Source organism: Phyllobates terribilis, unplaced genomic scaffold (assembly GCF_046119375.1).
Source record: "Phyllobates terribilis strain yellow unplaced genomic scaffold, ASM4611937v1 Scaffold_4__5_contigs__length_816908805, whole genome shotgun sequence".
Classification (NCBI taxonomy): domain Eukaryota; kingdom Metazoa; phylum Chordata; class Amphibia; order Anura; family Dendrobatidae; genus Phyllobates; species Phyllobates terribilis.
The window spans coordinates 176,616,195-176,633,537 of NW_027362764.1; the positions used below are offsets into that span (position 1 = coordinate 176,616,195).

General features: G+C 39.3%; 1 protein-coding gene across 4 annotated transcripts in view; it reads right to left on the minus strand.

Annotated features, from left to right (window-relative positions):
• Positions 1–17,343, minus strand: part of SATB1 (SATB homeobox 1) — a 185,701-nt gene that overhangs the window by 1,178 nt on the left and 167,180 nt on the right. For all 4 annotated transcript variants that reach the window (XM_073677955.1, XM_073677956.1, XM_073677957.1 and 1 more), the window contains one exon: positions 162–365. In XM_073677955.1, the coding sequence (XP_073534056.1) occupies positions 162–365 (204 nt within the window). The remainder of the gene's footprint in view (positions 1–161; positions 366–17,343) is intronic.

A 17,343-nucleotide genomic window follows, 5' to 3' on the forward strand; every position in this document is an offset into this window, starting at 1 on the left:
GAATATCAGATCATTAATCTGTTCTTGTATTTTTTTTTCCATTCTAGTCAGCAGCTACGTTAAACTTATGCATTAATGTTTCATCTGTCTCATCGTACCATTCTTCTCCAAGCTTACAGTACTAAATGCTATCAGATGATATTTTTATACAGCTTACTGACCTGAATCTGTTCTGCAGAAACGTGGATCATATGGGATGGTCGATCACCGTGCTGATGGACCGCGTTACTTTCTTGTTCATAAATAACATCTCTTTCTGTTTGGGGAAGACTTAGAAACCTCCGAATCATGGAGAGATTTTCCCACAGAGTCCTGTTTTCCGGTGAGGGATCTTCTTTCCATCTCAATAATTCACACAACCACCCCTGCAAATGAATTAAAAAAAATATATATATGTTTCATTACAAATTTGGAACTGTATTCCTAATTTGGACAAACATTTTCCATGTGTTTTATTTGCCAAGGTCTATCCTTTTTGTCTATACATAACATTAAGTATCACTGTAAAAAGTACCGATATGAGCCATTCCCTTTAGCGCTTATTATATTGATATATAGCACTTTTCATGCGCCAATGTGAAAAGCCAAAACCTTATAGATTATTCTCATACCTTCACATGTAATGAAAATAGTAGTACAACATTGTACCATTTACATTGTAGAAAAATAATTAATATTTCTAATGTAAGTGTTTCCAAAATGTCTAAGAAACAGTAAAATACAGAAATGATCCATAAAAACCAAATACAGCTGTCATACATGTATATACGCAGTGGTGCAAAAAGAATCCCAGACTGAGGTCACACGTAACCAGTAATTTTTGTGCTATCAGTAGTGTTTCTTTTAACTTCGAAGCTTCTAAATTATATAAAAAAGACCTGCCAATAAACAAGCATATCACATGCATAAAAAAAAATATAAAAACTAAACATCGTCCACTTTTTTTTATTTCTCATTTATAAAAAGGTCCATGTTTCAATGCATTTTTGTGCTCATGCCAGCAATAAACTTCTATATAAATTAGTTGTTTATTCTTATTAAAATATTACAAAGGATGAATCATATCAGAAAAGTGTAATGTGGTTGTATACGTTTTATGTATGTCACATACTGGGATATCAAAAGTCACCTTTGAATGACCAATAAAAAAAAAAAGTTTGCTTTCAGCTTACAACATTTAAACTTGACAGCAATGTTTTAAGAATGTCTCGTACGTGTAAGTTATACAATTACATGCTATTAAACCTAGGATCCACTAAGTCTTATACCGTACACCATTGGGGATGAACAAACCTGTCAAAATTCAAATTTGTTCATATTTAGCCAGGAGATTAGATTTACACCAAAATTATTCAGTGAAAATTGAACGTTCCTTTTTATGCACTAGGGCAGGGTTCCCCAATTCCAGTCCTCAAACCCCACAAACAGGTCATGGTTTCAGGATTTCCTTAGTATTGCACAGATGATGGAATTATTGCCTGTGCAGGTGATGGAATTATCACCTGTGCAATACTAAGGAAATCCTGAAAACATGACCTGTTGGTGGGCCTTGAGGACTGGAATTGGGGAACCCTGCACTAGGGTTTTCAGATTGTAGAGCAAAATAAATGTGCGGTGAGAAAAAAACGAAAAAAGAAAATAAAACAAAAAACTTCATGCTTCTGCAATGCACCGTCCATTCCTCCACCTAGCTCCCTTGGACCTCTTCATTACTTCACCGCATGCTATACACACACACACATATATATACACACACACTTCTACATACACACAATAATATATTTATATGTATAATATATATATACATACACACATATATACATGCACACACATACATACACACATCATATATATATATACACACAATTTTATATACAATATTGTGTGTGTATGCAGATATACACATACATGAAGTATGTGTGTGTATATATATATATATATATATATATATATATATATATATTATACACATACATACACACAAACATATGTATACATACATATATATAAAATATATATATATATATATACATAATGTATCTAAATATATATGATATATAAATATATATATATATCTAAATATATATTATATATACATATATATATATATATTATACAGTAGAGACCAAAACTTTGGACACACCTTGTCATGAGTTTACAGGCAACACACCGGCTACATCTGTAACTGCTCTTTATGGACCCTGATAACCAGCTGTCTTCATGATGACTCGTGTAGTGGCTATGGACAAGCCTGTCCCTCAAGGATCTACCTCTTTTGTAAGTGATTTGGGGCTCAAAGCTCACAAGTGTGCCTATGTCCTCATCCATCTGAAGGATTGACCAGTGCTTCAAAAGTGTCCTGCGGACCAAGTCCACTCTGTTGGAGGAAGTGGTAACAAGCCTGCATATACAGTACAGACCAAAAGTTTGGACACACCTTCTCATTTAAAGATTTTTCTGTATTTTCATGACTATGAAAATTGTACATTCACACTGAAGGCATCAAAACTATGAATTAACACATGTGGAATTATATACTTAACAAAAAAGTGTGAAACAATTGAAAATATGTCTTATATTCTAGGTACTTCATAGTAGCCACCTTTTGCTTTGATGACTGCTTTGCACACTCTTGGCATTCTCTTGATGAGCTTCAAGAGGTAGTCACCGGAAATGGTCTTCCAACAATCTTGAAGGAGTTCCCAGAGATGCTTAGCACTTGTTGGCCCTTTTGATTTCACTCTGCGGTCCAGCTCACCCCAAACCATCTTGATTGGGCTCAGGTCTGGTGACAGTGGAGGCCAGGTCATCTGGCATAGCACCCCATCACTCTCCTTCTTGGTCAAATAGCCCTTACACAGCCTGGAGGTGTGTTTGGGGTCATTGTCCTGTTGAAAAATAAATGATGGTACAACTAAACGCTAAATGCTGCTGCAAGATGCTGTGGTAGCCATGCTGGTTCAGTATGCCTTCAATTTTGAATAAATCCCCAACAGTGTCACCAGCAAAGCACCCCCACACCATCACACCTCCTCCTCCATGCTTCACGGTGGGAACCAGGCATGTAGAGTCCATCCGTTCACCTTTTCTGCGTCGCACAAAGACACGGTGGTTGGAACCAAAGATCTCAAATTTGGACACATCAGACAAAAGCACAGATTTCCACTGGTCTAATGTCCATTCCTTGTGTTCTTTAGCCCAAACAAGACTCTTCTGCTTGTTGCCTGTCCTTAGCAGTGGTTTCCTAGCAGCTATTTTACCATGAAGGCCTGCTACACAAAGTCTCCTCTTAACAGTTGTTGTAGAAATGTGTCTGTTGCTAGAACTCTGTGTGGCATTGACCTGGTCTCTAATCTGAGCTGCTGTTAACCTGAGATTTCTGAGGCTGGTGACTCGGATAAACTTATCCTCAGAAGCAGAGGTGACTCTTGGTCTTCCTTTCCTGGGGCGGTCCTCATGTGAGCCAGTTTCTTTGTAGCGCTTGATGGTTTTTGCAACTGCACTTGGGGACACTTTCAAAGTTTGCCCAATTTTTCGCACTGACTGACCTTCAATTCTTAAAGTAATGATGGCCACTCGTTTTTCTTTACTTAGCTGCTTTTTTCTTGCCATAATACAAATTCTAACAGTCTATTCAGTAGGACTATCAGCTGTGTATCCACCAGACTTCTGCACAACACAACTGATGGTCCCAACCCCATTTATAAGGCAAGAAATCCCACTTATTAAACCTGACAGGGCACACCTGTGAAGTGAAAACCATTTCCGGTGACTACCTCTTGAAGCTCATCAAGAGAATGCCAAGAGTGTGCAAAGCAGTCATCAAAGCAAAAGGTGGCTACTTTGAAGAACCTAGAATATAAGACATATTTTCAGTTGTTTCACACTTTTTTGTTAAGTATATAATTCCACATGTGTTAATTCATAGTTTTGATGCCTTCAGTGTGAATGTACAATTTTCATAGTCATGAAAATACAGAAAAATCTTTAAATGAGGTGTGTCCAAACTTTTGGTCTGTATATAACTCTCTCTCTCTATATATATATGTACACATACACACACAATGTGTGTATAGAGAGAGATATGCACAGAGGACCTGACTGGGGTGCTGCAGTGGCAGGACAGGTGAGTATTGGGGATAAATATTTCTTTTCACGCCTTTCCCAGTTATCTTTAAATTTGCGGCCAGCTTACATTGTGATGATCTTGCATGAAGCAAATATTACAGAAAATAAAAATGGAATTGGGAAAAGACAATTTTTTTGTAAAGTTCAAGGCAAATTCAGATGGCCTTGAACTGATATATACGCTCAATCTCTAATATATAACTTTTATAAGCAGTAGTGGTCTTTAGATGGGGTGCAATATCACGACATACAGATGCCCTACACAGAAAATTACAATTACTCCAAAACCATATTGTACTTTGGTTAGTTAGTAAATGTCTTTGTTAATTCAGTAGTAAAATTAAACAAAAAGGAAAAGAAAAGATCGAATAAGCACAACTCCATCAAATCACTTGAACTTTCAGGATGTCGCTACTTTTCAATCTGACAAAGTTTAATTTGACACCTTCTGTTCCAAACACCCTGCTTCTCCTCAAAATTCAGCCTTTAGCGGAAGCCAATAACTTTGCTCGCCTCTTACTTTAACTCGTTGGCACGACTTATGTATGAACTGAAAATGCCATGCAGATGAATGCCGGGCTCTGTTCAAACCTGCTACATACAACACAAATCCTGTAAAGTTATGTATTGTAAAGTGAAATTTATTGTGAAATAAAGGTCTTAAATCCATCTGCCACACTAGAAATATTGTTATGCACTGCACCGCAACCAGGCACCATCTGCAAATGTCTTGCAACAGTAAGCAAGAATATGCCGAAAATAATTTCAATGTCATTTTATTCAAATATATAAGGCCCTCAAAACCGAGTGTTTATCATTAATTTATATACAGCAGAGCTGAACTCAGGACGAAATCCAATCATCCACATACAAGGGGATTACAGTCATGGATTTTTGGTGGTTTAACGAGAGACAGTGAAGATGATAGTTTGCACAAGCTCTTCATTAAAGTGCGCCACTCCCAGTTTTATATCATTTTCATTCGTTCTATAAGCCTTTCATGAACCTTTCGCAAATTATGGAGATTTATAAACAAGGGTGGAGTATTAACTTATCTAAAGGTTTATTATTAAAGTAGGAGTAGTTAATATCGTAACTATATGCTTGAAGCCTTTTAATAATTGGGAGCGCCGTAACCTTTAGATAACCCTACCTGAACAATCATTATGTGTCATGAATGCTGTCCCAACAGCCAACGCAATAAAATGGAGAAAATAATGTTTATAACAGTATGGAAGCACATAGTAGTAAATTCTTACAGTTTACAAAAAGCATTGCTTAAAGGGGTATTCCCAACCTAGAATTTATGGCATATTCATAGGACACCCGTTCAAGATCCTTATCTATTAATCCAAAACAAAGAACAGTCTTGTTGTGAAGGAGCCATTAAAACTATGAAATCCTGAATAGCAATGGCTACCATGTAACACTTTACTTGCCCTGTGATGGCACTGCAGGCAACATGAACATTGACTATCAGATTTCCCCAGTAGTTCACATTTAACTTCTGAGGATCCCAGCCGCAGGACACCATGTTGTCAGATAATCGCTCAGATACTTTTGCCGTATTTTAATACTTGTAAGCCTCAATGATACATCTTCAACAGAACTTCAAACTATCATGGGTCTTCACAGGAAATCTGTCAGCAATATCTCACCCCCAAACTATTTATATGCGCATGCAGCTCTTTCAAAGTCAAGTCCAGGAATACGGTTACATGACCAGTCTGTTCCACTGTTACTGAGAAAGTTTGAAATTATATTCAAATGAGGAAGAACTAGTTTCAGATCAGAAGCCTGTGTCACTCCAGCTCTATTATCCACCCAGCACCACTTGACAGACAGCCTCTATGCTGTGTGACTTCACGCAAAGAGCCATCAGTCAAGTAGGAATAGGCGGTGCTGGGCAGGGAATAGAGCTGGAGTGACAGAGGCTGCAGCCTCATTTTCACATCAATGCAAACGCCGATTTCTCAGTAATGGAGGAACCAAATGGCCATGTAAAGGTATTGCTGAACTTGTGTTTGAAAGAGCCACATGAGTATATAAATAGTTTGGGGTGTGAAATCCTGCTGACAGATTCTCTTAAATAGCATTGGTTTTCTTATATGGGAAAAATGGACCTTTTGGGCGCTCATATGCTTCAGGGTGGGGTCCGACTGCGAGGTACCCTTATAAAACAAAGGCCCATTTCAGCAGAAGACTGTCTGAAATATGGAAAAATGTTTGCGAAACTGGTAGTTACACAAAGAATTAGCAACTTTTGTCATTTTTACACCTTACTTTTTAAAAGGCAGGTGGAAATTTGGAGGCAGGGGGGCTAAAAGTGGCATAAATTAAGACAGAATCGTAAGCCTCTTAATGAATTTGATGGATCTTACTCCAGCGCACCTTTCATCAAGGCATGCAAAATTATTGATCAATTAAGATCAAAGTGTTTTTCTAAGCTGACAACTTTTTTTTACTAAATATATACAAAGAATCAGATATAATTTCATATATATTTCACCCATATAGTACTATGCAAATGTTTTAGGCAGGTGTGGAAAAAATTGTGCAAAGTAAGAATGCTAATAGTTTATTTGTATCAAGTAACAAAATGCAAAGTGAATGAACAAAAAATAATTTAAAGGGGTATTCCCATCTCCAAGATTCTATCCCAATATGTAGTAGGTGTAATAATAATATTAGCAAATACCTCCAATTAGAAATGTAGTATAGTTTTTCTTATTCGCTATGTCACTTACCCCATGTAGGGCATTTCAGGACCTTGGGTATCCATGGTTATGTGCACTGATATAGTGACAGTTAGCTAGCTAGTTGCTAGTGATCGTAACCATGGATACCTAAGGTCCTGCACATGAGGAAAGAAACAGCGGATCAGAAAAACTATACTACCTTTCTAATTGGAGGTATTTGCTAATATTATTGTTATTACATCTTCTACATATTGGGATAGGATCTTGGAGATTGGAATACCCATTTAAATCAAATCAATATTTGTGTCTAACCTTTGCCTTCAAAACAGTATCAAATCTTCTAGGTACACTTGTATACAGAAGGGAGGTTGTTTCAAATATCTTGGAGAACTAACCACTGATCTTCTGTGGATGTAGGCTTGTACAAATCCTTCTGTTTCTTCATATAATCTCAGACAGACTTAATGATGTTGAGATCAGAGCTCTGTGGGATCATATCATCACTTCTTCAAAAAGCTTCAGATTGTGTCTAATGACATTGACTGTATGTTTAGGGCTGTTGTTCTGCTGTAGAATAAATTTGGAGCTAATCAGATGCCTCCCTGATGGTATTGCATGATGGATAAGTATCTGCCTGTATCTCTCAAAATTGAGAACACAATGAAATAAGAAGTGTTGAGGACCAACGAAGCAGTAGTAAGCCAAGAAAACTTGTTGCAGCAAATTTAAGACACATCATGCTTACTTCCCTTCAAAATAGGTAGATATACCGCAGTGCCATCAGCTGAGAACTGGCAGCAACAAGTTGGAATGTGCTATATCCATCTACTAATCAAGAGAAATTTGACTAGAAGTGGAGTAGTCCTCGTGGAAGAATTGGGACCAAAAAGCATACCTTCAACATAGAATCAAGATCAATTAACTCAACAATGCACAAAAACATAGGAACTGGGTTACACAAAAATGGCAGCAGGTGACCAAAAATGAGGAGTCAAAATGTTAAATATTTGACTTTAACAAAAGGCAGTTTGTTTGCTGAAGAGCTGTAGAGCGCTACAATAATGAAGGTCTGCTAGCAAACAGTTAAATATGGTGGAAGTTTCTGACTTATTTCGGGCTGCATTTCAGCAAATGGAGTTGAGGATTTGGTCAAGATTAATGGTGTCACCAATGCTGAGAGATATAGGCAGATACTTATTAATATGCAGTACCATCAGGAAGACATTGGTTTAACTTTATTCTGCAGCAGGACAACGACTCCAAACATGCAGCCAATGTCGGTGAAAACCATCTTCAGTGTAAAGAAGAACAAGGAGTCCAGGAAGCGATTATTTGGCCATCACAGAGCCCTGATCATAACAACATCAAGTCTGCCTGGCATTGCATGAAGAAACAGAAGGAATTGCACAAGCCTCATACACAGAAGATCTGCGGTTTGTTGTCCAAGATATCAGGAACAACCTCCCTATCAAGTTCCTTCAAAAACAGTGTGCAAGTGTACTCAGAAGAATGATGCTGTTTTAGAGGCAAAAGGTGGTCACATCAAATACTTATTTGATACACATTTCCCTTTCGTTCATTCACTTTGTATTTTATTTTATCAATTAACTACTAACACATCTAATTTTGAAAGCATTCTTATTCTGCAGCATTTTTTCTACATACATCGAAAACTATTAAATACTGTATATACACACACAATATAAACATATATAGACAGAAAGATGCATGACCATGCTTAACAATAAAATAAAAATGGAGAGCAAATAAGGCATGGAAATCATTTTAAATTATTTACAGGGTTAAAAGGGTGAAATGGTACTTTAAATACATCAGATTTCATCATCTCTGCCATTTTTGGTGGCAAAGTGGTATTGATCTTTTCAAATGCTTAAAATTAACTATTTCCAGAAGGTCATTATTTGATTAAAGACATTAGAGTTGAGGGCAAAAATGATGCACTTTGTCTTCCGTACCATTTCAATCACAATGTAATATAATATGAAATATGCCCTAATGATAATGGGAAAAAAACACCGATCCAACATTGTGTAAATAATATTCTGTATCTCCACACTCAAACTACAACCATCTGATATAGATATTTAGCTATGTACTGCTGTTGGATTTTTACTGAAAAGATCATAGGAATTTCTTTTTTTTTCTCCATCACTCTCTCTTTAAAATAGTATTGTATCCAATTCTACAAAAATAGAAAAGGAACATAAAATAAAGCACGCCAATCTGATATAGTTATGCATCCAAAAAAAAAACACGTTAACATGAGTCACCATTTTTATTATGGGTAATGTTTCTCCTTGCGGAGAGTGACATACCGGCTCTGGCATGCCAAGGTAAGGAGCCTTATTTGCCGTGCAATGCTCCTCTGGGAAATTAAATATGCAAATTGCATCTTCAGAAATAAAGAGGACTAGAACTCTATAGTGCCACCTGCTGGAAATAGCGATCCTACAAGTCACTATCAACCCTTGCAATATAAGTTAGGATAAAAGCCAAATGAGAATCTCAATTTTCAGACATGGTGTTTCGGGGTATTGTCCTCTCATCAGTAAAAAGTATGAGATCTGGATTTGGCTGTGTGAGAGGCTCTGGACTGAGATCTAAAGGGTAACATTTCTCCTTGTGGAGAGTGACATACCAGCGCTGGCATGCCAATGTAAGGAGGCTTATTCACCATGCAATGCTCCTCTGGGAAATTATATATGCAAATTGCCTCTTCAGAGAGGAAGAGGACTAGAGTTCTAGTTCTCTTCCTCTCTGAAGAGGCAATTTGCACATCTTTAATATAGGATTATTCCCATCTATGCCTTTCATTACTGAGATGAAAATAAGAAAATTGTCAATAGATAGTACAATTGTCCGAAAGCTTGACAAATGTCTACAAGGTGGGGCAGGAATGTGGAAGGGGAGTGAAAAGGTAGGGCATCTCTATCAACACCGTTTTTTGGCCAATCCCACTGGAATCACTGGGTTAGGCAGACAATCTAGTGTTAATCTAAAAGCTCAAAACAGCAATTCTGCTGTTGTTACTGCATCCAACTATTTCTCTCACTTCAGCAGAAATTCAGATTAACCTGTCACGCTATATGTCTAGATAGAAGTGTAACAGGTAAGGATCAAAGAACATGATTTGGTAAACTTAAAAATGCAGATGTGTCATATGTAAGTAATTGGTAATTTTGGTTTTGATGAAAGGACAAAACAAAATAGTGCAAAAATTGTTAACAATATTTTGATATCTGGTTGTTTTAAAGATCTAACTTTTCAAACCAAGCCCAGCACCTTGTAGGGTACCATAGCCTTAGTAAAAATGGACCCTTTAGGCCCGATTCATCAAGACTGGCATTTTTCACAGGTTTACTGGAATAAGATGCACCCCTCTCAATGAATACGGCGCATCTGTCTACATGTGCACCTGGCCACAAATTCTACTCCAGTCAGGGATTGAAGTAAGATTTGTGGCATAAGGAACGCTGCAGTTTGTCATGAATTTGACGAGTGGGGAATCCACACCCCCATCCCACCCATTTCATCAGAGCTGGGCGAAAAGGGCGTGAGACTGAGAAAAAAACAGCAAAATTTTAGCGCAGCCTTGCGTCGTGCCAAAATGTTGTGACTTTTCAAAGCTTTTATGGCGTAAAAGCTTTGTTGAATCGGAATCTAAGTGTCCAAATCCCATGCTGCATTTGCAATTGGTTCTTTATTCAAATATGCTAGAGAGCTGCTTGGTGCACCCTTGGCATTGCTACACAACTGTACTGTGTTAGCTCTTATCTCACTTCAGAGTGGTGTTCGAGTCTGAGAACTGACTGTCGGCCATTACATGTCTCATTCTGGTAACGCCCCCTTTTATTTAAAATAATCTCCGGAGGCAGATTCTCAGGGAGATCTTTGTCCAGCCCATAGTCCTGAACAGCTCATTTACAGATAAGAAAAATGTACATTTCTCAGGAATAAGCTTTAGGATTACAGATATCAAGGTATCATTTTATTATTATGGGCATGTAGGTCATACGAATATTGACGGCTAAGGAGGGTTGATCCTACTGATAAGATTCACCTTAAAGTGGTTTTCTCCTACTTTATTTTTAGGGGTCCGAGGTGAGAAATTAAAAAACTTCCTGTGCTCCCCTCCCAGACTGGTGCCGCTCCTCCGCACTGTGTTCTTGTGCCGGTCCCCTGGCATAAACAATATCATGCGACCGCTGCAGCCCATCACAGGCTGCTAAGGCAACATCAAGTCGCCCTGGCAACCTAAAGCCAGCAGCTGCAGCCATACACATGAGCATTTGGATAGATAATCACCGGCTCTTTCCCAACACCCCAATGGCACATGTATACATTCTAAAGGCCCCGTCACACTTAGCGACGCTACAGCGATCCCGACAACGATACGACCTGTCAGGGATCGTTGCTGCGTCGCTATGTGATCGCTGGTGAGCTGTCAAACAGGCAGGCTCACCAACGATCAGGGGAGCAGCGACATCGTGGAAAGAATCTTTCCACGATGTCCTGCTCCTGGTTACCAGCCTGCTGAAGCAGGAGCAGGCTGGTAACCATGATAAACAGCGGGTTACTAGGGGCACACGCTCACCTAGTAACCCGCTGTTTATCATGGTTACGAGCCCGCTATGGTGAGCGGGAGGTTACCGCTCACCGTAGCAGAGTGGTAACCATGATAAACAGTGGGTTACTAAGTGCGCGTGTTCCCCTAGTAACCCGCTGTTTATCATGGTTACCAGCCTGATCGCTGGTCCCGCTGGTCACACACAGCGATGTGTACTGACCAGCGGGAGGGCAAAGACCAAAAAAATGGTCCAGGACATTCTGCAGCGATCAGCGACCTCACAGCAGGGGCCTGATCGCTGCAAAGTGTCACACATAGCGACATCGCTGGTGAGGTCACTGTTGCGTCACCAAAACCGTGACACAGCAGCGATCTCGCTAGCGATCTCGCTATGTGAGACGGGGACTTAAGTGTATCTGCGGTCATTCTATACACTAGAAGCAAATATTTATTTACTAAAAACGTATTAACCCTATTAATCTCTGAATTTCATAAGAAAAAAAAAACTACAACACTGGCTATTTTAACAAAATATTCCTGCCAAAAAATTGACTTGAAGAAATAAAAGAAGTGTTTCCTTTAAACCAAATGAAAATGTTTCATTTGCGGAATGCGAGAAAAAAAGAAAAAAAAAAAAAAAAAACAGACTGCACCAAAAAGTGAAAAGGTTAAATGTTTTTTTTTCTTCTTCTCCACATGTGGTTTTCATTAGTAAAAAACTGAACAAGCTGTTTGTGGTTAAACTGTGTAATCGGCTGTTATCAAGCTAGCACTGCATTTAAGATTTACAGGATACATCAGCTTCTGTGCCACATTAGATGTAATGGGGAGGGGGTGGGAGGGAACAGAGGAGGAGAGAGTGTATCCTGAGGAATAATATTTCCAATGCAGCCACTCTCACACTACATCTGGTTGTGCTGGTAGCAGCAGTTAAATTGAAATATTTCTCAGCGTGTGTCAGGAACATGCAGAATGGTAATTATGACAGATCTGATTAAGCCTGAGTGCCACTAACTCCCTGGCCAGCGCCGGTTGTGCAGGTGTGACCTTGTGCGTGCCTGCGTGTGTAAATAAAATTAATTACAAGCGAGAGGGCGAAGGCTTCAGTGACATCACAAAGCGGAGAAACTCCCAAGGGGGAGACCTAATGGAATATTTTCCCTCAGTCTAATAATACAGTTCATATTGACTTGAGGTAATTAGTGGGATCATTAAAGCAGTTTTCCCGGCGTATTTGGCTGCCTGATCAGATTAGTGAAAATGTTCTTCAGAACAAGCCCTGTGTGGTCTGCCAGAGGAGGAGGAAATAAAAAGCAACAAAGCAGATTTTGGAATCATAAGCAGTCCTGGGCTTTCAGTCCTGCAAAAAACGACCCATCTCCAGGGTCTCGAAAATCTGGTGGTCTCAGCTCGATTTAATGGAACCCATGTGATGGAGATAATGCGGCATGCCTGTAACAATGTATCGGCGATGAATACTAGAGTTAGATTAATTATACTATTTATGGCTGCAGTAGAAAAGCTTTCACTCCTATAATGTGCGCAAGCTACAAAAAAAACCTGTAAACTGGAACAATTCAGAGAAGTCTACAAAATGTTGTCGAAAAGCGAGGACCTCCATTGCCCTTGCCTTTAATAATACATAAAACTCACATATACCGCATACAGTGTCAGACTGGGGCCCACCAATAGCCAACTCCAGAGCCCCCTTTTTAGCTACATGTAAATGCGACTTTATCCTCAATCACAAATTTACATAACAATGAACTGGGTAGGATGTTACATGAATAAGATGCTGCCTTTATCTGTACATAGTGATTCAAGTATATAGTGCCAAGTACTGCTCATATAAGAGGGTGGTGGCCCACCGGAGGATTATCCTGTTCTCCTGTGGGCCAGTCCAAGCCTGACTGCATATATTTGTGTGTTCAAGTTTATTTCTGTATTTATTATACACACATATTATACATTTATTTTGTTCTGCAGCATAGCTCAAATGTAAAAATAAAGCCCAACATGAACCGACGAATTCTGGATGAATCGATGAATTGGATGAATCGAATTTAAGAGGAAGTCCTCAGAAAATTATATACTGTTTAAGTTTTATCTTAAATTTTTTTTTACTCTTATTTTCAAGGTTTGTTTTCCACTTTTTCATATCACTACCTATATATAAAGGGAACCTGTCAGTCAGTTCATGCTTCCCAGACCACAGACAGCATGAATCAGAGTCTGCATGCATAATTGTAGTCCTGCGTGTACTTCTCTGAAACGCTCCAGCATTTCAAAGAAAACAGAATTAAAATCCAACCCGGAACAATAGGGAGAGACCAGACAAGTCTGATTCCGCCTACCGGCTCCTCCTCGCACCGCTCTCTTATGTGTGCACTTAGTGAGAGACTTGTCAATCCCCTGGAAGAAGTCGGCCGGCGGCGGTACTGGACTAGTTATTCTCATCTCTTACTATGGTCCCTGGTCGAATCTTCAAACTACGTTTTCTCTGAAGTACTGAAATGTTTCAGTAGAAAATATATATCCCGGCTGCATGCTCGCATTCATGCTGTCCGTGGTTTAGGCAGCATGAATCGATTGACAGGTTCCTATTAAAGGAAAAAAAACAGAGACTTTGCAATTTTCACATTGGCCATTAGGCCTAATGCTAGAGTCATCCTTCCTGTTCTGTACAGAAGAGTATTTTCAGCATTCCCATTATCATCACAGACAGGACTACAATAAAAGCTAACAAATGATGAAGATGAAAACATGTTCGTGTTCCCTGGAAGTTACATGGCAGATATGGCGGCTCTCGATCTTTTGGACTCATCAGCTGGATAGATTTACTGTAAGTACTACTAGGATCTCAGATGCTACCCCAAAGAGACAAGCTACTGGAACTTCGTGATCATGGAGGGGCTCAGAGCAACCCCATCACTCCTGAAATGTCCTAAGTCTGCCTACAAAAATCACAACTGCAAACGGATTGGTTGCTGGAGGGAAATCGCAATCCTTTCTTTGAAGTAGTTTTCTCAAATTAGACATATGTATTGATTTTATGACAACCCTCTCCCCCCACATAATATGGCAGTCAGTATAGCACTTCGCAATCTCTCAAAAAACTCACCATAACGATGCATGTATATTTTTTGCGGCAGCTGATCATAAGGGTGGGACATGTTGAAATCTACTATGCCCAATACTTATTTTCTGTCTCACCTCATGGTAGAGGAATCCCTATACTTGTCACTCAGACTGTATATGGGCTGCAGTTAAGGCCGGTTCAGGTGAGATTAGGAAAAATCATCCGATTTTCAACCAGAAAACAAACAGATAGATGGCTTATGGGTGATAAAACAGATGAAAACTATGTGTCACCCATATGTCAGTTTTTACATCCATATGACATTAATTTTTAGACATCAACTGTTAAAAAATGTACAACACCAAATAGAGTTTCTGATGTTAAAAACTTAAATGGATGGATTCTATATGAATGATCCATACGGGATCCGTTTAATTTTGTGCACCTATAAACTTCAATAAGTGAATGTCATCCGTATAAAAAAACCTGTCATCTGCATATTCAGTAATATTGGTCCATGTGATACTCGACTTTGAAATGGATAGCACTCATACGTATAATACACATGTCTGAGCGAGCCCTGAGGCTGAATACAGCCCAGATGTCTGAATATCACAGTCCGGGTACTGACCACAATCCACGGACTGACTGTGGGTCTCTTGACCCAAACTTGATAGCCTTACAGGCCTATATGAAGCTGTAAAGTTCAGGTCAAGAGACCCGTTGCTAGTCTGCGCATCTGAATGCAAGTACAAATGTCTGAATGTGGCCTGAAACGTGAAGGGAATTTGCCAGCAGTTTTTTGCTATGTAACCTGACAGCAGCATGAGATAGGGACAGAGACCCCGATTCCAGTGATGTATCACTTAGTGTACTGCAGGGATGTCAAACTCAAACACACACAGGGCCAAAATGAAAAATTTGTACAAACTTGTGGGCCAACCTGTAACAGTATTATAGGCCCCACATAGTCCTCCATACAGTATTATGGGCCCCACATAGTCCACCATACAGTATTATGGGCCCCACATAGTCCTCCACACAGTATTATGGGCCCCACATAGTCCTCCACACAGTATTATGGGCCCCACATAGTCCTCCATACAGTATTATGGGCCCCACATAGTCCTCCATACAGTATTATTGGCCCCACATAGTACTCCATACAGTATTATGGGCAGCACATAGTCCTGTATACAGTATTATGGGCACCACATAGCCCTCCATACAGTATTATGGGTGTCACTTAGCCCTCCATACAGTATTATGGGTGCCACTTAGCCCTCCATACAATATTATGGGTGCCACTTAGCCCTCCATACAGCATTATGGGCGCCACATAGTGCTCCATACAGTATTATGTGCCCACATAGTCCTCCATACAGAATAATGGGCCCCACATAGTCCTCCATACAGAATAATGGCCCCACATAGAGGTGGTGGTTCTGGTGTCACGGGCCAAATAAAACAACCCTGCGGGACAGAGTTTGACATGCTCGGTATACTGGGTGCAGCAGTTATGATAGCGTCACAGTTTTCTCTGCTGCAGATCTAGCAGGGCTCAGGTGTTGAGCTCTGTATAACCCGCCCACATCACAGCTTCCTGTGTACATTGTATAGTGACAGAGCTGCTAATCAGTGCTGAGGGTCTGATTGGACTAGGATGCACGAGGCCAGTTGTCCTCTCACCACAATCCGTGTTTTATTAGCAGAGGATTATTATTAAACAGTAAAACACAGTGTAGTAGTGACACATCCTTGTAATCAGGGCCTCTGCTCCTACATTATGATGCTCTCAGATGACACAGCCAAAACTTTCTGACAAATTCCCTTTAAAGCCAATGCCCATCATATATAGAAATACCAGGTAATTTATACAGATCCGTATATTACATTTTAAATGCATTTAATTGTTCTTAATACCCCTATCCCAAAATACAAGAAAATAATAAAAGTGCTTCATATAAGCACAATACTGACCATAATAAGTGTCATCAGGAAATCTAGCAGATAATCTGCAAGTATCATCATAGCAAAAATCCCATAATATAGAGAGAAGCATCTATTCACAGCATTTTACATTATTTATAGTGTTTCTGCTCCCTGATCACATCCAGCAGAACATGTACAGTGTTCCAGTACTCATTTACTGTAATAACAGGCAATGTACAGAAAATAGAAAAAAATGCAGAATCATTTCTATAGTGTAAACCAAACCCAGACATACAAGGTAAAGAGCATGCTCCAGAGTTTGTAGTGTAACTGGGATATGCCAAGCTTCGTCACAGATGGCAGGGTTTGACAGCTCCCATCCGTAGCGCTGATACTCGACAGTTCAGCACAAGATCAGTGACATTCTGTCTCATTAGAGCCACGCTAATTATCACAGCTAGTTTCAGGGGAAACCATGTGTTGCAATGGTCAATTTGAAGGAGTCTGTGCATCAACAAACTGGTAATAAGGATCAGACACTTTATTACATGACAGCATGCTGTCTATGATCTGATTTAGTGAATTAAGGGAATAAAGCAATACTGAGGACTGATTGTTAGCGGATGGTACATACAACAAAAATACACTGTAATTGAGTGGATAAAGTGTCAGATGAGCAAGTATATTGTATCTGGAGTATATACATGTACAGTCCTGCTCATCGGTATTGGCACCCATGACGTTTAAGTACATAATGTAGAATATCTGCTGAAAAAAATGAATCAAGTGAAACAGTTTTTTTGTATAGCGCACTTGGGTTAAATACAAAAGAGCAAATTGTAAACAATAACTTAAAACAAAAACAATGGGAGAAAAATAGAAAAACCTAAAGCTTGCTGTGTCACTGGTATTGGCAC